Raw genomic sequence first — 27,540 nt, 5'->3', positions numbered from 1 at the left:
TGTGGCGGCGCGGCCGGAGGTTTGTCCGAGTGCCAGATCGGTGCCCCACGCACAATAAATAGACGGCCCTCATTACACGTGCTCCGACACGAGCCTCTCGTATTATTAGCGCAGTCAGGTGACGCCCAACATGGTGTCCATTCATTCGCTCCCAGTTCAAGTTCCTCGCATGCTTCCCAAAGATAACGGCATTTGTGTTGTTTTATAGTAAACTAGCCGTACCCGTGCGCTCCGATGCACCCGTTAGAAATAAATATAAAGTAATTACATAATTAAAATAGGACGTTTGATCCAGGGAACATTCGTGTTTGATAGAAGGATAAATCGTTTATTATGTTACTTAATTTAAATTGTATTTGCATAATTAGAATGCGATCATTTTGATCCAGAGACCACTCATTTGGTCATAAAAATTATTTTAGGAAATACAGGAAACGAATGTACAGAATAGTCTATCAAGTTTTCTGTGCATAAGAAGCTATTTTAATCTTACCTGTCCTCGATTCACTCAGAAGTTACTGTAATAACATTATAGCATTATGTCCATCTAGAGAAACTACACTTCCAATGGTGAATTAATAATTAATTATACAAATCGGTTAATTAAGCTTCTGATATTACTTCATAGAAACGCAGAAACATTATCTGTAGGCTATCTTTCATAGCTTTCGATTGTTGCTGTCGAAGGCCCCTTATAGACGAAGTCATTTGTTCTTAATTCATTGCACCGTCTTAGTTGGCGTTATTTTAATTTTAAAACTCATTTATCTCATTAAATATCAGTCCTATCAAAATTTTGTAAAGAATAAAACTTATCGGAAATCATTTTTGAAGAAACTTTTATTATGTAACATTTTTCACAAAAATCAACAATAAGCGAGATATTTCGATTTATTTAATTCAGGCCCCCTTATAACCCCCCTTTTAAATTAAGTATTTTGAATACCATATAGCCTAAAAGCTAAGTTACAACGAACTTAATTTATATTCCAATTTTCATATAAATCGGTTCAGCCATTATCGCGTGAAAAGGTAACAAACATACAGACAGACAGACATACAAACAAAAATTTGAAAAAAGCAATTTTCGGTTTCAGGGTGGTTAATTATATATGTTAGGACCAATTATTTTTGGAAAATCGAAAATTACCAGAAAAATTTCGGCTACAGATTTATTATTAGTACAGATAACCACACCATAAAACAAGCTGGAGCATTTGAATAACTTGGTACTGCTATGCCTGCGTGCTGGGAAAGATCTGGAGAACAAAATAAATGTCACTGTTACGCCATAATTTGGTAGGCTAGATGTATACTTGATGCAAGTAAAGGGATAGGTTTGAAAGTAAATCCCGAAAAATACAAAGTATATGATTATGTCTCGTGACCACAACACAGTACGAAATGGAAATATAAAAATTGGAAATTTATCCTTTCAAGAAGTGGAAAAATTCAAATATCTTGGAGCAACAGTAACAAATACAAATGACATTCACGATGAAATTAAACGCAGAATAAGTATGTAAAATGCTTGTTATTATTCGATTGAGAAGCTTTCGTCATCCATTCTGCTCTCAAAAAAGCTGAAAGTTACAATTTATAAAACAATTATATTACCGGTTGTTCTGTATGGTTGTAAAACTTGGACTCTCACTTTGAGAGAGGAACAGACGTTAAGGGTGTTTAAGAATAAGGTGCTTAGGAAAATATTTGGGGCTAAGAGGGATGAAGTTACAGGAGAATGGGGAAAGTTACACAACGCAGAATTGCACGCATTGTATTCTTCACCTAATATAATTAGGAACATTAAATCCAGACGTTTGAGTTGGGCAGGGCATGTAGAACATATGGGTGAATCCAGAAATGCATTATAGAGTGTTAGTTGGGAGACCTTTGGGGAGGCCGAGACGTAAATGGGAAGATAATATTAAAATGATTTTGAGGAAGATGGGATATGATGGTAGGGACTGGATTAATCTTACCCAGGATAGAGACCGATGGCGGGCTTATGTGTGAGCGGCAATGAACCACGGGTTCCTTAAAAGCTGTAAGTAAGTACAAAAATTCCAATATATTCATTTAATTTTTTTTGTATCAAAAACGTACATTTCCAACATTCAGTATGTGTTGCAATTACCAATCCATTCAAAATTGGTAATTACCACTTCTGTGTGCAGGAGTAATATCTGATTGCTAATTGAAATTATTGTAAAGTGTTGTAATATATTCATTTTTCCATGATACAGTAGAATGAAAGTGAAGGTTAGCTAGGGAGATGTGTATGTTTTACTGTTATAAATGTCAAATTGCTTTTTTTTTCGAACAAAAGGGAACAGTTCCTTCATATTTCCATACAAAACCGGACATTTCCAAAATATTTTTGTCTATGAAATGCACAGAAAATGACTAAATTCATTATTATTGACACCATTAGAACAACGGACGTAACATGCACTACACATAAAATTGTCGTTCATTTTACACCGTACAGTTTCTTCTACTTCCTGAAAAAAATACTATTTTGGAAATTACCGGTTTTGTTCGCAACCTCCACAGTTTGTTTGAGGGACTTCAACAGAAAATGCACCAAGCGTACAAAAGTCCAAGGAAAGCATGTAGAGCTTCCACTTCACATTAAAAGATGATGAATGCCTCACGTTCCGACTTGCTTTTACTCACGTGGAAGAGTCCAAAGTCGTTCTGAACCTTGTGGTGTACAGAAAATGTGATTCGTTCATCAGCCATTCCAGCCTGTCGTGAACCTATGTGCTAAGTGAAGTTTATTCGGGCTTAGAAGCAGAGCAAAGACAAATATGAATTTCACACTAAGATTGACGCTAGTCCTTTCCAATTACGAGTACTTGACTGACGCCACCATCAACTTTCTTCGGCCGCGTCTGTACTACGCCCACGCGGTGTTATGCACATCTGTGCACTCTGTTACGAAAACATTTTGATGAGACGTAGCAACAACATTGATCATATGGCGCGAGATTATTTTAGTGATACTGAGCTGATGTCCAAACAGCGGCCATTACACAGATTTAACGAATGGATTCGTATGTAAGTAACCCATGGCGCGACAGCTCATGAAGGGCTAAGGCCGACCAGCAGACTGCTGGCCTCACGTTCACATGCCTCAGCAGAGGTGAACGATCATCCAACTAGTACGCGGGTAACGTGTGGTCAGCGCTGGCTCGGATTTCGCTACCTATTGTAGCTTCCCAAATTCAGCTCAATGCTGGGCGCGCACCGGTCCATACACTGGGCGACATTTCGTGAAGAAGTTCCTTCCCTATGAGGGCTCGAACCAGCTCTTATTCTATGATGCAGTAGACCACGGCGCTTCGGCGTGGACTGGGCTTGACTTTCGAGGGCTAAACCCGGGGTAGGTCCTTACACTTGGGGATGCTTTGGCCCATTGTGTTCCCTATACAGGGTGAGGCATTGAAAATTGCCATCTTAAATATCTCCTATACTATTAGGCCTACTGTATCGACGAGCTGTTTTCGCTAGAGTTAAGGGCAGATAGCAACTCACAAATCTAGCCTATAGAGAATTATTATTAATAAGAAAAAACGTATTTTCAGCACATATATTATGTGCAGCAAAAATTAAAGCAGCTAAATAGAATTGGAGTAATAATGGTGTTTACCGCATGTTTCTAGCGCAAAAAACTAAGGAAAAGTCGTCATTAAACTTTTATCCGATTCTAGGGCGATGAGTTTTAAGGGACTATAAAATCCTTATGACTTGGCGTGTCGTAAATTTACGACAGTAAGAGAATCCTGTCCCTGATAGAATACTCTAGACAAAATTCGTCTTGCGTTTCTCACCCAAGTTTAATTTCGATGTTGATGAACTTCTGCAGTTGAAAATGTTAAATGTAGGGACTTTATTACTGTTACTACTACTACTACTACTATTACTATTGATACTACTAAAATTTCTAGTATTTCTACTACTACTACTGCTAGTACTACTACGAATATTGATACTACTGCTACTACTACTACTACTACTACTACTAATACTGCTGCTACTACTACAGTATTACTAATGTTCACACCTGTGGAGTAACAGTTAGCGCGTCTGGCCGCGAAACCAGGTGGCCTGGGTTCGATTCCCGGTCGGGGCAAGTTACCTGGTTGAGGTTTTTCCGGGGTTTTCCCTCAACCCAATATGAGCAAATGCTAGGTAACTTTCGGTGCTGGACCCCAGACTCATTTCACCGACATTATCAACTTCACATCATTCAGACGCTAAATAACTTAAGATGTTGATAAATCGTCGTAAATTAACATAACTACTACTATTATTGCTGCTACTAATACAAATATTATACTACTACTACTACTATTAATACTACTACTACTACTACGACTACTACTACTACTACTACTACTACTACTGATAATAATAATAATAATAATAATAATAATAATAATAATAATAATAATAATAATAATAATAAACTATCGAAGCCTTCGAGTTGCAGTGTCTCGAGTTCTGCTCGTCATGCAGCTTTCTAATCTGAAGCAGAATTCCAGACTGTCTGATCAATCATCGACTTGAGCACCTAACTCAGACGTACTTTTCGTTTTTCCAATACTTCACGCTTGAATCGTTCTCAACGCGTTTTATGTAGCCTAGATATGTTCGCGATTTTTCGTAGCTTCCCAGTCCGCTGGCAGAGAGCATCCCTTCTTTGCATATTCCCAGCGGGCTCGGCGTCTACTGAAATAATTTAGCATTGTAATGCAGGTTTTACATCTTAATTGGCTCGTTTTCGCAGTTCCGCCTGTCAATAGAGAGCAGAGATGTTCGCGTAGCCGGGACAACAGCGCTAATCAGCGGCGCCTGGGGTGAGGACTGCACACTGGACGAGATGAGAAGGAACACGTCGTTTCAAGTATTGGTCGCCTGAGGTCTCTCTGACCCACTGCCAAGAGAACTTTCCACAATGACCAAATCGAAGTCCCCCTTAATTTTTTATTAAACATTTTACTCGTTTCGTAACAGTTAAGTTCATCATGTTGCGAATGATACAGATAACTGTTTCTAGTTTCTCATGTACAGTAAAACCTCTATTATCCGTGGTAATGAAAGGGGTGGGCTGAACGGTTAATCGAAAAATCGGATAATCCGTACCATCACTTTCATAAATTAAGTATTGCATAATTCAGTTTCGTAATTTTCTCCGTGGTCATGTGTTTTAACACATTATGTAGTGGATCAGAAGTTTTAAGTATATTAGCTCTGTTGGAAAGAGTGGATGAAGAAAGAATGATGCTGAAACTGTTCAGGAAGAGAAAAAGGAATTGACTGGGTCACTGACTGGGAAGAAACTGCCTACTGAACCATGCACTGAAAGGAATGGTGAACGGGAGAAGATTTCGGAGCAGAAAAAGATATCAAATAATAGAGACATTAAAATATATAGATAATATGCGGAGACTAAGAGGAAGGCAGAAAACAGAAAACACTGGAGAATGCTGGGTTTGCAGTGACAACGCTATGAATGAATGAATGTCAGTGACGGGTTTTAAGGGTCAAGGAAACTTCCTATGATGGATTTCTGTGGAAAGATTAGAAAAGTATATGTCTCATGTTATAGATTTAAGTAATTTATACCTTTATTCATGTTTTTATTAAATCTCGCACAGTTGTAACTCCAGTCTCGTATTCCTAAGTGAGATGAACCGCAGTTCCTCTTTTAAAAATCCACTCAATTATATGCACTTCTCTTCGATACTCAGCACAACATGTATTCTTTTGGCACTTTTGGAGGCGTTCTGTATAGAAATTAAACAGGTCACTCGAACAGTAGATCATAATGTGTAAGGGCAAAGGCTTGTAATATCACTCTCTATATAAAACAAACTACGTACTAATGTAGTGTACAGTACTCAATATTTTTTCTGCAACAAAAAAGGAGAGAATGACAGACGGATAATACAGGGACATCATTTTATTTTTACTAACTTTTTAATATTAACCTGGCTATATCTTTGGATTAAAAGTCTAGAACCGGAAACACCGCTTGCTCCCCCTTCCAAGACTGGAGTTCGATGATACTGGCGTAAAATACGAATCACTTTAGTAGGTATAGGAGGGAAGAAAAGTAGTTCATCCATTTATGTAAACTAAGAAATATCGCAATTTTGAATTTGATAATTTTCATTATGTTTTTGTTTAACCAAAATACAGTACTGTATTAACACTTTGTGTTTTTACTCACGAATTGAGCTATCCATTCGGACGTATTAATTATACAGTGTATATTGTACTGTTACAGCACATTAGCGTACAATATAGAGAATGAAGTTAAATTGAAAAATAATCATAATATGGATATTTAAACACATTTTTTTTAAATGGTGGCCGTTCATTTCGATACAGGCTTCAGTCCTAATGTGCATGTTATCGCACTATAGACTCTTGTACTTAATCCCAATTATCAGTTTCGTTCTTCGTACTAGTAACTCATATTGAAATAATTCTATACCTACTCTATAAAAGAGTACCTTACGTACTGTAAATTCAATCTTCATTTCTGCCCGATCCGAAAAGATAAAATTACTCAGACATACTATCTACTGTCCGTCCAAGTGGTTATGTCGTAGGTTCGTAGAAAGGAGGGGGGAAATCACGTGACAGTTAATTACTTAACGAGGCCCTTTTACTTACATTATTTTAAACAGTTGTATAATATTACGTAGACGTCCAATTCCCAACAGAAATTAATGTTTTTAGAAAAGAGCTAAGACAGCCCAGCTACTAGACTTTACAGAGGGGCGAACAGAAGCAGGTGAGGGAAACCAGGATGCGACGTAGACAAACGGACGACAGTACCTGTGCGAAAATATGATTCAATATTGAAAGATCTTTCGTCACTGGAAAACGCGAACATATTTCTGGAATGTACTATACTCACTAACTCAGTACTGCATACGCGGCCTTGGCTCTATGTGGAGAACGATTTTAAGTTTACTAGTAGAGGGGGTGGGAGTGAAGTACATTAAAAAACTCAGGTACAATAAAAATTGAAGTAAAAATAAAATGATGACTCTGTACAACAATCGGTTAATAGGGTGACGGATAATCGGGGTTCTCCTGTATTTATTTTAGAATTTACAGAAATGTATAAATCTTTTCCATGCTTATGAAAAATGAAATAAGTTATAATAACATTTATAGTTCAGCAAAACTACAGAAATAGTATTTAATAATGACGCTAAGGAATAGAGCATGGGTGTGGGTGCAAATCCACTTCGGCATTATTAGGACCAATGTCGGCATTGCACAGAGCTATCGACGCTGTTGCCAGTCCGTTGCTGATGGAGGCGGACCCTCTTTGATCTGAAAGAGCAACTTTTAATATCAGCACGGCTTCTACTTTTTCTCTTGTCGGTCGATACGTCGCTTCCCTTTGTTGGAAATCCTTTGATATTCACAAATCTTTTCATTTATTTCCAAGAGACTCTGTGCAGGCAACACTGCATTCACAGAATCGCACACCGTCTTATGTTATGCTTTCTCGCTGGGGGCGGACGCTGCTTTTAGTGAGATTTAGTTCTGACAATTGTGCACCTTCTTTAATAGATAGTAGCAATGGCAGTGTTTTATATAACGATGTTTTCAACTGCAGAGGTTATTCAATGTCGAAATTCAACATGAGCGAAAAATTTCCGACAAATTTGACCGGGAGCCCTCTGTCAGGGACAGGGTTTGTTTACATGCCGTAAATCTACGATACGGGGCTCATCTGAGCATAGGTTAGTAGAACATCGCTGTACACACATATACAGCGTATTCCGAATCTCACCGGTCCGGTGGGATCAATGACGTCACGTTGCAACGAAAATAAGGAACAAAACTGCTGGAAGAATCGATGCTGTCATGGCGACCGTGTAAGTGGTTATCTGTGCTACGCTAGCAAAATTTTGCGAAATTTCCGTACTGCCATCTCGTTCAAAGAAAAGAGATCATAAACAACTTATTTCTTGAACCGGTAGTAATAACTGGTCCGTTGACATGTTCGCTCATAAGCCATTAACATATTGTTTTTACGTTGTGCTAATTACAAACAATACAGCAGAACACACCGCCATGACACAACAGTGCACGATGTCATTCGTCTGCTAATTTCCGCCCTATACAAGAACCAATCAGATTCACTGATGGCGGCTGATGGAGACTGCCACCACCTCTGCAAGTTGATGGCACCGGTGCGACACCGGTGGAGCATCAATAACGTCATCGGTGAAATTCGGAACACCGTGATGCCATCGGATTGCTCACCGGTGAGATTCGGAATACGCTCATAGGCCTACAGATAAACGCCATGTCGAAAATCATTCTTTCGCTTGTAGGGTTGCTGAAACGTGTATTTTGCAGTACCTCTTTTATACTTCAACAATATCCGCCTGAATTACGAACAAATTTGAAGTCCTTAGGACCGCATTTCTGTGAGTACGTGATTCACTGCTTGGTACTGTCTTATCAGCTACGGCATCCACGTCTGACAGAGTCTTCCTCTTGATATTTCGCAGCCTCCTCAGATCTATGACATCTGTTCGAAAACTACGTACTACGCCCTGCTGCATACTATATTGCTCTGAAGATCGCAACACAGGCGATTTACCATGGCGCCATCTGTCTGAGGGAGCTACACAGAGCTACCAGATCCCTGGTCTGTAGTAGTCCGCTGTGGATGCCTCTTCGACACCCTGGGATCATATGCAGCTCCTCCAGACAGATGACAGCTGTATGCGAATTACGGCACCACGTCTGCTGGATCTCCCTGTCGACCTAAAGATGATACACGAAGTTAAAATTAATGAAGGCGAAATGAGTTCTAGAACCAACGTCGAAAGTTACCCAGCAATTCTGCTTCAGTTGGTTGAGGGGGAAAGCCTCGGAAATAAACCAACCAGGATTTGAGCCCTGCCCACTCGTTTTACGGTCGGGAATGCTAACCGTTACTCCACCGCGGTGGGCGATTTGAATCTTACTTATATTTAAATACCAAAACAATACAACTTTTAACGTTATAACTATATGTATTTATTTTCAGGACCAATACTGCTTGGTGTGCCGTCATCCGGAGATGTTTGGTCCTACAAAGAAGGCGAACATGGTAAGCAATCATGCAACACACATACGTCTTACAGTCTGCATCCGCGAACGGTGAGCAGTTCTTGACTGCGATCTCCTAAATTAGTCTATTAATTAACTCTAGTACCTACAGTATGTACGAGTAGATGTGATGTTTAAAATTTCGGTCACGTCCTCAGGGAATGAAACATAAGTTTTACCTCTCTACAAAGATAGTTAATTATACACACTGTTTCGCTGATGTACCAATGCACTAGTGGAGTGTAAGAATCTATTGGGTTGTAACCAATCAGAACAAACTATCAATTGCAATCTTGTCGCAACAATATTGCCGCATCTGATGTGCATTTGTTTACTATCTTGTCGCACCAGAGTCTTGTTTCACGATAGTACAAATTGCAAATTACACGAGAAAAATTTTAAAATCTACATTTACAAATGTTTGTGTTTCATTAGAAAATACATAACCCATCTCATGTAAACCAAAGTATATTATACACCTTGATTACACAACTTTTAACACTGTATCACTTCGGAATATGTATGATAAGAACTTTCTTGTGTTAAATATTATTAACGTACCTTGTTAACATGTTTCGACCTATTTTCGGTCATCTTCGGAACTGGTCGTTGTTGGTCTTGGCGCCTCTTGTTTCCTGTGTGGGTGTGTTCGTAGTGTAGAGTCAAAGAGTGTATGTGTTTTGAAATTGAGTTGTGTGTTGAGAATATCGTTGGGGTGTGTTTTCGTGTGTCTGTATATTTCATATTGTTCTAATGTGTTGAGTTTCTGGCTTTTTGGTTGGATGTGCAGTATTTCCATGTCCATCACAAATGCCGACCACACCTACAGAGACATCAATACAGACATGGAAATACTACACATCCAACCAAAAAGCCAGAAACTCAACACATTAGAACAATATGGAATATACAGACATACGAAAACACACCCCAACGATATTCTCAACACACAACTCAATTTCAAAACACATACACTCTTTGACTCTACACTACGAAAACACCCACACAGGAAACAAGAGGCGCCAAGACCAACAACGACCAGTTCCGAAGATGACCGAAAATAGGTCGAAACATGTTAACAAGGTACGTGAATAATATTTAACACAAGGAAGTTCTTATCATACATATTCCCAAGTATATTATATAAATCGCCCACGGCCTACATTTCATAATAGTCACTGTTACAATAATACAGGACTATTTTAGATTATTTTGTGAAACATATTTTACTGTGATTTGTAGCTACAGGATCTGCTTCCTGCAAATTTGTACATTTGTAATTTGTTTGTGAAATAGGCCCCTGTTTCTTTAAGAACACATTAGGCCGTGATATTATGTATTGACCATGTAAGAAAGTGTATTAAATATCTTAATTTATTATATAATCTCTTTCTGTATATTATAAATGATTTATTAATATATTCGCAATTTTAAATAATGTGTGTAATAGGATTGATGAGTAGCCTACCGTACGGCACCCTGCAGAATGTGCCAGGATTGCTCACTGACAGACAGCATGGCCCAATTAATTCAGTTATCAAGTCTTCGCACCGCAGTCGGCCGTCCTCGCGTAGCCGTAATTAAACCGGCACGTGTGCCGCCGAGTCATGAGTCCGTAGCCCTCACTACGGCCTTCCTCTGGCGGCGGATTTATAACCTATATGAACTACTATCAAATACCTATTGTACTGACATATTCCACGCTATCCAGACTGTGAGCTGAAAAGGCAGGAATTAGATCCTTATTACAGGAAGGAATTATCTTAATCTTCTGCATCTAACATTATATCTATCATCTTCCGTTACTAATTATGCCAGGTGAGTCACCTGGTCTTATACTAAGTTATGCCATCCCGCACAGTCACAGTAAATTTCGTAAACGCAGCAGCCTACTCGTAATCGTATCTTAAGGGGACATGCTGGTAAATTTCAAATATTTTTTTCATTTTACAGATTTCAACCAAATTATCACAATATGTTCACATTGACATTGTATTGAAATATTGAATATTTGAAAGTAATCGATTTGCTAAATTTGAATAATATTTTTTATTTTTTAAATATTTTTGGTCATCCTGTATTTTTTGTCAAATTTAATTCTAAGTTGATCAAATTTCAATATGTGGTGCAGAATAGTTAAATAAGTAACTCATTTCATAATTTTTCCTAAATGTCCTTTAGTTTTGTAATAATTATTGCCTTCAAAATTTATAATTCATTTTTTTTAATTTGAAGAAAAAAAATTATTCGGGTGGAGAATTATACAAAATCGGTACTTGGAACTGATATAGGGCATGGTGCCTATGTGTCTGGAAAATTTCATATAGATATGACAATAATTACTATAAATCCTAGAAGAAAAGGTAAATACCAATTTAAAAATACTCTTTCCATTCTATTTCGCACACGAACATTATAAGACCATTTTTAAGCGAACTTAGAAACGGTATTGAGCAAATTCCTTTGACATGATTAAATAGGCCTACATATGACTGATGTTTTTAAAGGGGGAGAAAAAAAAAGTCCCTAAAATTTTCAAAATTTTAAATGGCAATTGAGAATTACTATTTTCATTCTTTTGTCTACACAGGTATTATAATAAAAACATTTTGAAACCAAATTACAAGCGAAATTAAACAAATTACTTTGGCAGGTGAAAATACACTTAGTAGGCCTAATGATATTTTAAGTGGAAAAAATCCCTAAAATGTTCATATTTTTCACCGGTGCAAAAAGTGCCTGTCATACTAGATCACGTGATTAAGGCATGTAAACAATAATGGTCTGCGGATTCAGATCTCACACTATGTATGTTACTTAATGTCTTTTTTCAATGTGGGAACCCCGGAATATTCCACATATTTCCCCCTCATTAATTCTACGCCAGCGGTGCCGTAAATGTACTGCAACACGAGGTCAGCACTTCGGGAATATGTTATAAAATCGTTCTGCTTTCGACACCAACACATTAAAATAGTTATAACCCTAATCTGTGGCGCTACTGCCCTTTAAGGGCTCAGACCCTTCTAGCCGGCTGCTTATCTCACGTTCACATGCCGAAGCAGAGGTGGACGATCATCCAATCAGAATAGAGGTATCGTGTGGTTAGCACGATAATCCCCCAGCCATTAGAGCTAGCTATCGTAACCCGATTTCGCTACTTATCGTAACTCCCCAAGTGCGTCACGATGCTGGGTGGGCACCGGTTCCATACACTGGCCGAAATTTCATGAACAAACTTCTCTCCCAGCTCGCATTCCGTAACGCGAGTCTTAGGCAGGATGCCTTAGACTACGACGCCAAGGCGCGGTACATTTAGGAGTACTTATAAACACATAAACATAATATATTTTTAATTTGTGAATATAAGCTCATTTTTCAGCGGTGCTTACTTCATCAGCATTTTTAAAAGAAGGAAGAGTCTTAATATCAACTGGTATTAATTTTACTTAGCAGTCAAATAAAATCCAGAGTTGTATAATTTTAATTAAGGAATTATGCACCCTGGAGATGTAGAAATCTCACACCTAACCTTGTGTTGAAATCTCCTAGATTCAGATGGCTTTCTTTGCATGTTGTAAAATGCAGGTTTGCATAAAACTTAATAAAGTGCAAGTAATTCACTCTATAATCAATTATAGCTTCTGTACTAGTAACAATAGTGGTGGTAGTAGGAGTATTTTATTTAGTAACGTTGTCAACTGGAAACTTTATTCATTCATAGTTTTTTGCCCAGGAGTAGGCCCATCGCTGCAAACCCAGGATTCTCCAATCTTCCCTCTTTTTCACCGTCCCCTTAGTCTCCGCATACTATTCATTTATCTTAATGTCGTCTATCATCTGATATCTTCTTCTACCCCGAACTTTTCTCCCGTTCACCATTCCTTCCTGTGCATCGTTCAGTAGGCAGTTTCTTCTCAGCCAGTGATCCAGCCAATTCCTTTTACTGCTCCTGGTCAGTTTTTGCGTCAGTCTTTCTTCACCCACTCTGTCCAGCACAGCTTCATTTCTTATTCTGTCTCTCCATTTCACACGCTCCATTATTTTCTATATCCACATTCCAAATGCTTCTAGTCGTTTCTGTTCACTTGGCCGTAATGCCCATATTTCCACCCCATACAATACCACACTCCACACAAAGCACTTTACTAGTCTCTTCTTTAGTTATACAGAGACATCATTTTATTTTCACTAACATTTTTAATATTAACCTGTCTATACCTTTAGAGAACCGGAAACACCGCTTGTTCCCCCCTCCAAGACTGGAGTTCGATGATACTGGCGTAAAACACAAATCACTCTACTAGGTATAGGAAGGAAGAAAAGTAGTTCATCCATTTACGTAAACTAGGAAATATCGCGATTTTGAGTTTGATGATTTTCATTAGGTTTTTCTTTAATCAGAGTACAGTACTGTATTAAGAAAAAGTGTTTTTACTCACGAAGTGAGTTATCCATGCGAACGTATTCATTATGCGGTGTATATTATACTGTCTACAGCACATTAGCGTACAATATAGAGAAAGAAGTTAAATTGAAAAATAATCATAATATGAATATTTAAACACAATTTTGAAAATGGTGGCCGTTCATTTCGATACAGGCTTCAGTTCTTTTGTGCATATTATCGCACTATAGACTATTGCATCTAATTCCAATTGCCAGTTTCGTCCTTCGTACTAGTAACTGATGTTGAAATAATTCTGTACCTACTCTACGTACTGTTAATTCAATCTTCACTTTTGCCCGACCCGAAAAGATAAAATTACTCAGACATGCTATCTACTGTCCGTCCAAGTGGTTATGCCGCAGGATTGTAGAAAGGGAGGAAATCACGTGACAGTTAATTACTTAACGAGGCCCTTTTATTTAAGTTAAATTAAACAACTGTATAATATTACGTAAACGTCCAATTCCTAAGAGAAATTAATGTTTTCAGAAAAGAGCTAAGACAGCCCAGCTTTTACAGAGGGGCGAGCAGAAGCAGGTGGGGGAAATCGGGATGTGACGTAGGCAAACGGACAGTACCTGTGCGAAAATATGATTCAATATTGAAAGCTTTTTCGTCACTGGAAAACGCGAACATATTTCCGGAACGTACTATACTCAGTAACTCAGTACTGCTTACTATCTGCTGTCTTGGCTCTGTGTGGAGTTGGAACTTAATTAGTAGAAGGGGTGGGAGTGAAGTACATTCAAAAATTCAGGTACAATAAAAGTTGAAGAAAAATAAAATGACGTCCCTGTATTTTCCAAAGATCCGCAGAAGACGCTCCTTTTTCTATTGAAAGCTCCCTTTGCCGTTGCTATCGTCCTTTTGACTTCCTGGCAGCAGCTCATGTTACTGCTAATAGTACACCCCAAGAATTTGAAGCTGTCCCCTTGTTCCAATGCCTCATTTAGAATTCGCATATTTACCTTTCTTAGTTTTCATCCAATAACTTTGGTATTCTGCATTTATCTTCATCCCCTGCTGCTGGCAGCAGATCCTGTAGCATATCCCTTAGTACAGTCTCCTCTTCTGCTAACAACGCCATATCAGCAAATCTTATGTACTTTATTCTTCTTCCTCTTACTATCTCCCCCTCACATGTTCTGAAAACAGTTCTTCACTAAATCCTCCAAGTATGAGGGACAACCAATAAGTTTCCGGACTGTCCTGAATGTAGGCAACACACAGGACATAGTAAACGGATAAGTTATCTAGAATCTATAATAAATGCATCACTTGAAAGGCAGAAAAGAAGACTAGCCATAAGGCGTATATTGAGAGATTCCAGGAAAAATCGCAATAGGTCCTTGACATTTTTGCACCAAATCACGTGTAGAAGCTCAGTTCTGACAGACAATCTGACGCTGTTTTATAGATTGATTCAACAGACATGGAAGCAATGGTCTTCAGTGATACGCGCATGTATGTTTAACGGTACAATAATTACAAGTGCAGTTCGGGAATATATTCATTGCACTTTGTAGATGTTGAATAGGGCAGGTGATAAAGGGCATCCTTGTCGTACCTCTGTCCCTATGCCACTTCCCTCTGACATTTCTTCTCCTGTCTAGCTCTGCTTTCCTTCCCGAGGAAGCCATGCTAAGAATTCTATAATCTTTTAAAGTTCAGCCGGGTTTGTGTCCACGAAATAAGTTCAGTAAGTTACCCAAGATCCATGTTTGTTGCAGTTTGTAATTAAGGGTTGTAAGAAGCAATAAGATGCCATAGACAACATTTGTAAAATCAACGATGTGTAAATAAATTGCATTGCTACACCATACTGGGTAAACTTTAAAGGACTGCAGAGCAGCATGCTCACATGTGTGAGAATTGATACTGCTGCACCCTGGCGTATTAGTAGAGAAGTTAGATTTTCGGAATCACGATCAATGCAAAATGTGCCCAAATGGTGTCAAAATAATTAATTTTATGTTTTAAATCGTGTCAAGTATATCATTGTAGTTTTTAATCCGCAATAAAATGCGAAATTGAGTACAAAATGCGAAATATATGTGTTTCTGCGAAATAAGAGAGAAATTACATTTCATGAGACTTTTTTTCTATTTAAAAAAACAGACTTTATCTAAAGGCGCCACCAGATACGTATATTATTACATTTTTTTTAATAGTTTGGTCACACCGCTTTGTTATTATCTGTACAATTAGTTCTAGTTTTCATCTAATCTGTCTGGTGTTGGAGGTAGAATATTGGTTGTCTATATGATCTCTTGAGGTCCAATGTTCTCTCACTCACAAACAAGTTGTAGTCTGTGTGGTAGCGGGCGATTGTGATTGAGTTGTAATATCGATCGGGATAAAATCACCATTAAGCATCGGGCGGGTTATTGTAAAAGTGAGCATTTTTATGTTGGTCATTCAAATAATTTAATTTGCAAATTTTGTAATAAGAGGTTGGCTTGGAAGAAAACAGAGGAACATATAAAAAATAATCTGCACATACGAGCGAAAGAAAATATCAATTTAATAACCACCGAAGAACAACGTAGGGTTAAGTGGCAGGCTACTTTCTCAGAGCTCGAAAAAAAGCAAAGAAATCATGTTAAAAATGAGTTTATGCTCGACCATGCCGAAATGTAGTAATTATACACCTGGTAGCAGTCCTTTAATGCATGTCATTAAAGTACACCTATTCATTAAAGTTCAGGTTTTCGATTATTCTCGGATACGTCACGGAGGCTGGAAATCCAATACTGTCGCAGAAGGTTATGTTATGTTCTGTTACTATAATAATTAGCGTTAATTGTAAATAATATTCAAATAAATTCAATTTGTCATCTCGTTTTTCAATTCTAAATCAATTTCCAGGTTATATCAAAATTAGTTCATGTTATTCTCTAGATTACATCAAGGTCAATGACATTATTGTTCCTCGGAAAAAATCAATACTTTCGCGTCTGCGCACATCTCACAATTTACGAGCTATGCACAAGGTCACTTCCGATCTTCAATCAGATACGAATAAAATGAATACTTTTGAATAATTTCAAGTTAGAAATATGGTCGAGCATAAAATGTCGTATGAAACTTGTCTATAATGGTAATTATGACGCTCGTATGAAAATTATGAAACTCGCTTGCGCTCGTTTCATAAACAAACATACTCGCATCTTAATTACTATCATTATAGGCTCGTTGCATAATGTACTATTATCGAAGACTAGCAGGCCCATGTCTTGGGCATGTTTCTTTCTTTACAATTTTATTTTACTGTAATTTTATATGTTCCTTTCCTTATTTATTATTTAAAACAAAAATTTAACTGGAAAATGTAAAAAAATGCACCCGTTAACAAATTAATGACACTAAATTTCTACCATGAAACTTTCCATAAAAAAAAGCTCCATCCTAAAATGCTACAACATGCTAAATCCTAAAATTAAGAGTGCTATAAATGCTAAATTTAAGTTGCTAAAAATCTACTGTATTAGCATGAAAGGTGGCACTACTTTGTCTCTGGTGTCGTAAGAAAGGGAATGGTCTGCATAAAAGTACAATAAAATGCTTAGAATAAGGGACACTGTCCGCCAATGGAATCGTCTATAAGAGCGTCAGAATGTCAGAAGGTGGCTCTTACCAAGTTCAGGATTGGCTATTTATGTGTGACACAGCACTATAGTCCAATCGACGATGTATTTGGTGACAGAAAAGGGAATGGTCTGCACAGGAATATAAAAAATTGTATAAAAACCAGGACTACTGTTCGCGTATCAAGTTCAGAATTGGCTACTTGTCTGACACATTGCTTTCCTCTGATTGGTCATCCTTCACCTGGGTGTCGTCTGTGATGTATTTGGTGAGAGAAAAGGGAATGGTCTGCACAAGAATATAAAAAAATTACATACAAACTAGGACTACTGTTCGCGTATCAAGTTCAGAATTGGCTACTTATCTGACACATTTTTTTCCTCTGATTGGTCATCCTTCACCGGGGCGTCGTCTGCGATGATGTAATGGCTTCCATGCTAGCCATTGGATATGAAATTCTCGGTTCGAACCCGGCCGAGAGCATTTAATTTTTTAAGATTTCTCCTGTTTGTACGGTGTGTGTTCACTGAAAGATGTTGTCTAACTTCTTGTTCATCTCTTGAGCGGTCGTCCCGGTTTTTTTTCAGGAGGTGTGCAGGTCATTGCAATTTTAGCAAGATTTTCTTCATCCATTCTTAAAACGTCTGTCTATCTATTAGCCTTCCTTGAAGGAGGGGCACGAGCTGGATACTGCCGTCGAATGTGTGCCGCTTGGTTAGGCCCATTGTGCTATCCAAAATGGAAAGGTGTGCATACTCTACGCCCCCCTCGCTCTACAGATTCCCCTGCGGACCGCCTCCGAACTCCTCTACGTCCTTTTAACTTTCCGAATAAGCCTCACCCCGGTCCCACGAGCTACCACAGTCACAGTACATAACACTACCACCAGGAACTAATAACCACATACCACGGAGTCCAAGTTCGGTGGAGGCCCGTAACCGACTCTACATCGGAGCAAGCCGGAAATATGGGAAACGGAAATCGTGATGAAAGCGGGGAAGAGTAACTATAATGACGAAATGAATCTAAGCTCCAACGTCGAAAGTTCGAAAGTTACCCAGCAATTCTGCTTCATTTGGTTGAGGGAAAACCTCGAGAAACACCTCAACCAGGCAATTTGTCCCAACCGGGATTTGAACCGGGCCCGCTCGTTTCACGTTATTCCACAGCGGTGGAATAATCTTAAAACGTGGTCTCTCCATTCCCTTCTCACATCTTTAGATCACTGAGTAACGCCTGTTCAATGGCTGCATTAGTTTGCTTATAAGCGTGACGCCAGTATTCGCTCGTATGATTTTAATTTCCACCGATTTAATTATTTGTTTAATTATTTTATTTTCAGCAGTGAATTTTAAAAGCCGCAAATCCCTTAACATAGTTTCCTCTAGGACGAAAGTAGAACTGTGCGTCCCGTGTCATAGATTTACGTCACACAAAAGAATCTAAAGAGTTCTAGACAGTACTTTCTGGACCGGGTTGAATTTCAACGCTGAATGAATTATGCAATGCAGTAATTATTGAAAGCGTGAATAGAACACTACTAGACCTACTTCTAATTCACCTGAGTATGGTATGTGCAATGTTCAGTCACAGTGAGACATATTGGCACGTTGTTGTGTTAAAGAAACTGTTAATGAGCTCATGTCTCATTTGTTAAATATTAAAACAAATATAAGCTTGATAAAAAATTCTTCAGCCTTGTTTTATTTGTGCGTAAAATCAGAATCTGATGAAAAAAAGTTCCGGTTCCCATTTAATAAAAGCTAAGTTGATAACCTACTCTAAATAAAAAATGATGCTATTGTTTTCCCCTTCAAACGAAGAAAAGTTTAATGGAAACAAGTCACCGGCGTAGCTCAGTCGGCTGAGGCACTTGCCTGCCGATCCAGAGTTGCGCTCGGGCGTGAGCTCGACTCCCGCTTGGACTGATTACCTTATTGTTTTTTATTTCGAGGTTTTCCCCAACCATAAAGCGAATCCTCGGCCTCATCTCGCTATCACCAATCCCATCGACGCTAAATAACTTAGCAGTTGATACAGCGTCGTTAAAAACAAAGTAAAAAAATTATTCGAAACTGAAGTCTCTCAAACGATTGTTTTTTTTATAAGCAGGTGGAAAGTTTAAAAAACACCCTGTACACGGTTTTGTGGTGGAAAATTGTAGCCTCATTTCTGCTACTGCGTTTAGCCTGCTTCCGTATTATGTTTTGGTGGACACGCCAGAACATCCAATGATGAAAATTAGTTTCAGTTTTAGATGTTTAATAATAATAATAATAATAATAATAATAATAATAATAATAATCTTCTTCATCTTCATGGTAGGCCATCGGCTCGTTCCGCTCCCATGTAAAGGTAACTGCTCTAGAGGAAGAAAACCTCGATTACAAATCACCTGGTCCTCCTGGAAGGGGGTTTTGCGGACGGGTTGGTAGCCCACCCAAGTAAAAAAGATCTTACTCGTATCTCTCAAAGGAATGATCAGACAGAAGATTATTAGAAACGTCAGAGATGAAGTTCCTCAGATACGTTGCAGGATGTTCTCTAAAAGACCATATTCCTAGTGAAACAATAAGACAAGAACTCAAAATGTTTAATTTAAATGAAAAAATACAAAGTTACAAACAAAAATGGTATGAACATATTTTAAGAATGGATCCTTCTAACCTAACTAAACAAGCATCATTATACCAGCCACAAGGTCACAGAGATGTGGGTCGTCCTAGAAGACAATGGGAAGACGAATTCTGAGAGCGGAATAATAATAATAATAATAATAATAATAATAATAATAATAATAACAAAACAAAGTTACACTACAGTGAAAAAATTTGAACACCTGTTTTAGAGCATTTCAGTCAAAGAGTGCAAATAGCCACAGATGTTAACGCGGCCTAAACGAGATTGGAACATACGACCGTGTCAGATATTGATTTATGAAACATCTTATACTAACGCAGACATATTTTCAGCACAGTGTTCTCTCAAATGACTTTTCTGTAGTGTTAGATATGAAAAAATGGACTAGCTTATATAAAATAGATAATAGTTGATTTGTCGCATTTTGGCCCACATATTGACTCGACGTTTCGGGAAATCTGCGGCTTGACGACCGCTGTTGCTGCTGTGAGAGGCCGGCGCGGCGTATGAATGTATCGGAGCTCACTACATCAAGCCCTGCCATTATATCTCTGATTGAGGATGTGAAAGGCACTCAAGTGGATGATAATGCTATCTGGATCATCTGGTCTCGGCTGCTAAATCGCTGCTGAGTTTTCTTCTGCGGACTGCACCGTCAGAAGTGAATGACCAGCGTGTTATGGGGACGTTCGCCAACTGTTTTTGTTTATGGTTATAGAACGTGTAGACAAACTGAAAGAAACGACTCGTGTGACATTCGTATTTATTCAGGTCAAAACAGTAGCGCCCAAGTAATAAAATTATTTTGCAATAATAATAATAATAATAATAATAATAATAATAATAATAATAAATATTCTTTAGGAATTAATTTTGTATTGAAGACAACATACCTAGTCGATGTCATCTTGTGACAACAGAACTGTTAATGAGGATATCGAAATTCTACTTTCTAATTGTGCTGCTTAGGTCTTTTTAACCCGTTATAATGAATAATTTAGTAATATTTAATTGGGCTGATGCAAAAGCTCGTAGCCTTTTCTAGCTGTGACGTAAGTTTTTTTTTTTTTTTTGAGGTGAATAGAAGATAGAAATTAATCCGTAATATAATCTCCTACATTATCTATGACTCTCTGTCAACGCTAGGGTAGTTTTTAAATTCTGAAGAAAACTGCTGGTTTGGTGTTGAAGAAGTCTTCGAACAAAGTTTGTAAAGCATCTTCGTTATCAAAGGAGTTCCCTTGAAGATTGTTGGAGAGACAACGGAAAATATGGAAATCTGAAGGCGCAAGATCAGGAGAATATGCTGAAAGTGGCATCACCTTCCAACCACACTCCTGGACAGCTGCTTTAGTCATGTTAGCAGAGTGCGGGGATGCATTATGATGTTGCAGCAGCATTTGATGCAGTCTTCCCGGTCGCTTTTCTTCAATTGCGTCTGCAAGGCGTCTGAGTTGTTGGTAGTAAATGTCAGCAGTTGTGATTACATTCCTGGGAAGCAATTCGTAGTACACGACGTCTTCTTTATCCCACCAGACGTATGACATCATTTTCTGTGGATGGACACTGACTTTTGTATTGGTGTTGTTTGTTGAAACGACAACCATTTTCTTGCAGTGCTTTCTCCAAAGACATTCTCCCCGTACACTACACAAATGTTTCGAACCGCCTCCGCTTCCTTTGTTGCTCTATTAAACTCAAACAGAAAAATATGTAGGAATTGTTGGGTTTTTTTTTTTCCACTTGACACTTTATCTTCTTTAACCCATAAATAACACAAACTTTCTTCAAATCTGCAAAATTCAAGGCGTATTTAGAAGCACAACACTCCAAATACCAAATGACAAAAGATAAACGATCTCCTGACAATGCATTGTTGTGATATATATTATATATATGAGTGCATTGTTGTGATATATATATATATATATATATATATATATATATATATATATATATATATATATATATATATACAGTGTATGGGTGCATACGTCTGAAATTATTATTATTATTATTATTATTATTATTATTATTATTATTATTATTATTATTATTGGCCTATTATTATATTGATATAAAATGTCAAGTATTTTACAGAAATTATCAATTTTAATTAGAGTGATACCCTATTGTTGTTTAGTCAACTGTCCGAAAACAGGTCTGAACCTCATAAGCAGGGAACGGATTTATATGGACTAAAAATATATGAAATATGTAAATATATATGTAGTTATTTTTACCAAAATATGGAATTAAATATGGATTTTTACCAAAATATGGAATTAAATATGGACTTAAAATTATAAAAAAATGACTATGTACGTTAAATATTGGTACATTTTAATCAAACTAAACAAAAAATATAATGGACGTACCTTATCTTCCAATGTAGTTTCAACAAAACACAATTTTTATTGTCTGTTACCATAACAATAGGTTACAAACATTTCTTTCAAGTGCTGAAAAGTGAATCTTCTTCTATTGTCTCTGAGGATAGATTTATACTGACTAAAAGAGCGTTCGACGTCACAAGAAGTAACTGGTACATAATTCAATTTCACAATGTCTGCTGGGGATAAGTCCAAGTTAATCTTCACTGTTGATTCACCACTCATCACAGCAACAACCTTTTGTAGTTCTTCATATCCAGGGTTTTTTGAAAGTACAGTGTCCACCTTAGCTCTTACTGCATCTGCAACTTTACCTCTACCACGATTCAGTTGTTCCACAGTACTATTTATAATTTCAAAACTTTCAGATAGTGAAAGGTGCCTATTTTGGAGACTTTTGAGCGTTTTTATGATGCATGAAAATGTATGCTGAATGTGAGCTAAGTCATTCTTCACACTTATGTCACAGGTAACTGTTTTCGCAGTATCAATTGAGACTGCATCTTCAGAGTCCAATGCAAGGAGAACATTGTTAATAGAGTCTATATGTTCGGCATAATATTCAACTGCTTCTAGCCATGTACCCCATCTAGTTAAAATTGGCTTTGGTGGCAATGGAATTTCAGGGTACATTTCTTTCAACACGTTAACTCTACTGGGAGCTTTGAGAAATACTTTTTTCACTGATGAAATCAACAAATCTACTTTAGGGAAATTGTCTCTGACCACTTCTGCCACACGATGAAATGCATGCGCCACACAAGTAAAATGAGCCAATTTAGGATATACAACAGATAATGCTTGTCCAGCTTTGACCATATAAGGGGCAGCATCGCTAATAAAGAATAACACATTATCGTACATAATACCCTTTGGCCACAGGATACCCATAGCTTCGTTGAACAGTTTAACTATAGTTTTGTTATTGCACTTTTCTAGAACATCACAATGTAAAAGAATTCGTTCAGAATATTGTTCACTTAACAAACCGATAACTACATTACCAACAAGTCTACCTTCTTTGTCGGGAGTCTCATCAATGGAAACCCAAATTGAACTATCTTTAATTTCATCTCTTATCTTCTGTATTGTCTCATCGTAGATGGATGGAGCATACGTCTTCCTAAGTGTTGACTCATCCGGGATTGTATGTTGAGTATATTTTTCAAGGAATTCCCTGAAGACCTTATTCTTTAGTTTGTAGAGAGGAATATCAGCAGAGATGAGAGATGTTAAACTCAGATCTTACATTCGATGTTGTTGGTTGTGTTAAAAACAATTGTCTCTGCTTGGAATTTAGTTGTTTGTTGGCCTGATGTTTACTAGTTGTAATGTGTTGTTGCACCAGGAACTTTTGTGTAGATGATACTGCACACTGACACAAATTACAAAATAATATTTTATTGTCAGTTGATAAACCATCTTCTTTAAATTCTGAAATGTAACTTGTTAGTTTTGATTTTAAATTGACTGAATGACGTACTTTTGGCATATTTACCGTCTTTATAGTATGATTTACAAAACTGAACCTATGTGTACTCTGACTGGCATTTAACTGTTGAGCTGCACAACTGAAGTCTGTTAAAAATTTTAAATTAAATTAATACAGTTTTGTAACTTACTTTCCCATTGTTGATAGGACTGCTAATTTTCAAATAACTCTGATGTTAAAGGGATTACTGAACATGTGTTTAAATCTCTATTGTTGAAATGTATTTTTAAAAGTTAATGGAATTTTGTTTTGTTTTATTGTTAAACCTAATATAATATGGACTGTTTTATATGAAATATGGAAAATATATGGAAATTAACGAAAATATGTACTAAACTCTAAAATATGGAAAAATATGGAAAATAAAAGTAGGATTTTTCAACCCTACACATTGTGAAACATAAAGATAATGCAAAATATAAATTATATTAGCTTTATAAGTAAATATGTATTTACATATAAATCCTTTCCCTGCTCATAAGTGATAACAAGGCACCACTTATGAGGCAACTGAGCCAGGAGATAATGGGGTAGGGTGGCCAGTTCCTTTCCCCCTGTATTGCATACATCGCAGACCAGCTACTTCTTATGCTAATCAGATATCAGATGCATACAAACAATAATATTGTTCTTCCTCTGACACATATCGTCGATAACCAAAAATATTTTTCAACACAACTAATCATAGAAACACTATTATAGTAATAGTGCAGTTTAAAGATTATCTTCCTAAGAACTACTAATCTTAAAATTGAATATGGTATCCCCAAGATCTCAGACGACTGTACAGTATCTCAAACCCGGAGAATGAATGTATAATTTCTCCTGTAACTGAAACATGGCTTGATGTAGGTGTCTATTTAATAGATGTTTTTGTTTATAAATGAAGTAAGCTTCAATATAAGCCACTTTCCTGTGTATGTTGGTTGTTCTTTCTCGTACACGACTGCATTTCACATGTTGGCAGAGCTCCCGCAGTGCAATTAACTTTTCCCTATTCACTTGTGATCGACAGTAAATCCCTACATTTGTCTTCATTCATATCGCTGAGGACAGCCCAGATTTATGAAGGGACGGAGAGAAGGGGAAACCAGTGTGTGTCGCTACTACCGAACGTGTCAGCGGACTTAAAGTGCATTCAGAGAGTGTCAGAACTAATGGGACCGCACATTAATAAAAACAATTTCGATGTATACGTTGTAATTTATTTGTTCAGATTTAGCGCATCATTGAAGATAACAGAAATTACATGCACGAAACAGCAGGATAGCTAATAAGGAGGATGTATAATTAAATGTAATAACTAAATTCAAACAATAAAAACTGAATGTGAGTGCCATAAATATAACACCACTTTCCCAGTATTGCGCACATCACAACGATTCGGTTCCTTTCTTATGTTGCAAATAAGATAATGCAACTGCATTCAGTTCCTTTTGACGTGAATACGTCTTGTTCGAGTACTTACTGATGAGAAAATTTAATAATTTTATTGTAACACTAAATATGGTGCTATGATTAGTTGTGTCGAAAAAATGTTTGATTACAGTAAATTATCACTCTAATAAAAATTGATAATTTGTGTAAAATATTTGACACTTTATATCGATATAATAATAGACTAATAATTCAGTTTAACAAAATCTCGACTAGATGCTGCACATGCCAGTCCCTCTGTAATATCTAAAAGAACAGTTTAGACAATGAAGTCAGACATGGCCTACTTTAATGCATAATTCAGTAAACACATACAATACTGGGTCTTTCATAAGTAACGAGTCTATAGAAAAATTAACCATTTTGAATAATTTTTTGAAATTATGTTTATCTTCACGAAAAAGAACCCTTCCCGGTGCCGTACAGTCGATTTTGAAACAAACATCTCGTCCCCTCGCCGCCAGAGCTATCAAACGAAAGAATGGTTAGTGTTTTAAACCTTTATTAAAACACATAAATGTAAAAACAGTTTCAATTGTTAACAAATTTTGATGTACAATTTCCAAAACGTCTTCCTTTCTGCTGAATGCACAAATGTAAGCGACGTATCAAGTCTTCATGGACTCGGGTGAGCATGTCAGGCTTAACTATTTGTATAATATGTGCAATAAGTTCCACTAATTCAGGAATGGTGCGTGGCTTAGTTGCATAGAGACGATCTTTGATGAATATCCAGCAACGTCGCAAATTTCTAGCGCAATAATTAACAATAGATCCCTATTAGAAACAACAACAACCAAATTTCTTGGCTTAAAAATCGATAATGTGTTAAATTGGAAAAATCATAGTAAAGAAATTACCCCCAAACTAAATTCAGCTTCTTTTGCTATTAGATCTATGCAAAAGATAGTAAATATCAATACCTTAAATACAATATACTTTGCATACTTCCACTCGGTAATGAGTTTTGGAATAATATTCTGGGGAAATTCCACAGATAGTAACAATATATTTCTATTACAAAAAAGAGTAATTAGAATAATAGTAGGTGCCAAATCTAGGGAATCGTGTAGGACTATTTTCAAAAAACTACAAATAATGCCCATGGCTTGTCAGTATATTTTTTCATTAATAGTCTTCCTCGTATGTAATCGTGAAAACTTTGTAACTAATTCAACAGTTCATAGCATAAATACACGTCAAAAAAATGACTTTCATTACTCCATCGGCAAGTCTATCGTGCTATCAAAAAGGAGTGCGTTATATGGTAGTAAAAATTTTTAATAGCCTCCCTATCGATATAAAAAATGAAACTCAAAACATGAAATTATTTAGGGCCAAATTAAAGAAGTACCTAATTTCTCACGCCTTCTATTCTGTAGGTGAATTCATGACATTCAATAACACTTCATGAAATTGATACTAAAACTTTGTGTTGTACTAGTAGACTATATTGTAAATCTCGTCTGTATATATTTCATCTAGACTGTGACTATAAATTAAGATTTTATAATAGTATTAAGTTTTTTGACTTGTTCCATATTCTAGCTGTAAGCATGTATGAATACCATGGAATGTTAATAAATACAATACAATACAATACAAAAGAAGTCCAGGGGAGTAAAATCAGGTGATCGCGGAGGCCAACTAATTGGGCCTTTGCGACCGATCCCCCTGCCTGGAAACACTTCGTCTATAGAATAAACGCTTAATTTGAGCGACACTGTTTCCAAGTTCAAACCAGGCAGCAATTTTCTCTTCTGCAATAACGTTAAGCAGCTGCGTGACATTTTATCATCCCACTCTGTCACAACAATATGTATAGGTATGACCTTGTGCTTTTATCCTTGGCGTATAGAAGGCCATGCTCCAGATCATTTTAAGTTGGCATCAAATGCACATTACACATGGATAAGTAGCTTCCTCTGGTGGCGGGGGAAGGGAGTGTTTGTTTCTAAACCGATTGTACGGCACCAGGGAGGGTTTTTTCCCGTAAGGATGAACATCATTTCAAAAAATTATTCAAAATAGTTGATTTTTCGATAGACTCGTTACTTATGAAAGACTCTGTAGTTTTACTTTCAGTAAATACAAGCCAATAAGTTTTCCTTATTCCTCAGCCATAAACTAGCTGTAATAATATTTTCATGTATTACATTATAAAACAATATATTAAAATAATGTAATATTTGTATAAATTATATAGGCTTATGATTTTAATTCTCATAAATTTGTTTTTACATATTTTAATTGTTGATTGAATAAGAGAGAGACTGCAACGTCTCAACTCACATTATAAGGGACTCTAGAGTTTATACACCACACACAATAAGGAATTTATTATTTCATATACCCAATTTATTTTTGAGTACATATGTGTACCTAGAGCTATTAATTGT

General features: G+C 37.0%; 1 protein-coding gene across 2 annotated transcripts in view; it reads left to right on the top strand.

Moving 5' to 3' along the window:
- LOC138691144 (putative carbonic anhydrase 3) overlaps window positions 1–27,540 on the top strand; it is a 116,731-nt gene that overhangs the window by 57,501 nt on the left and 31,690 nt on the right. For both annotated transcript variants that reach the window (XM_069812889.1, XM_069812888.1), the window contains exon 2: window positions 9,080–9,142. In XM_069812889.1, coding sequence (XP_069668990.1) covers window positions 9,080–9,142 — 63 coding nt within the window. The remainder of the gene's footprint in view (window positions 1–9,079; window positions 9,143–27,540) is intronic.

Source organism: Periplaneta americana, chromosome 16 (assembly GCF_040183065.1).
Source record: "Periplaneta americana isolate PAMFEO1 chromosome 16, P.americana_PAMFEO1_priV1, whole genome shotgun sequence".
NCBI lineage: Eukaryota > Metazoa > Arthropoda > Insecta > Blattodea > Blattidae > Periplaneta > Periplaneta americana.
This window is presented reverse-complemented; position numbering and strand designations above follow the sequence as displayed.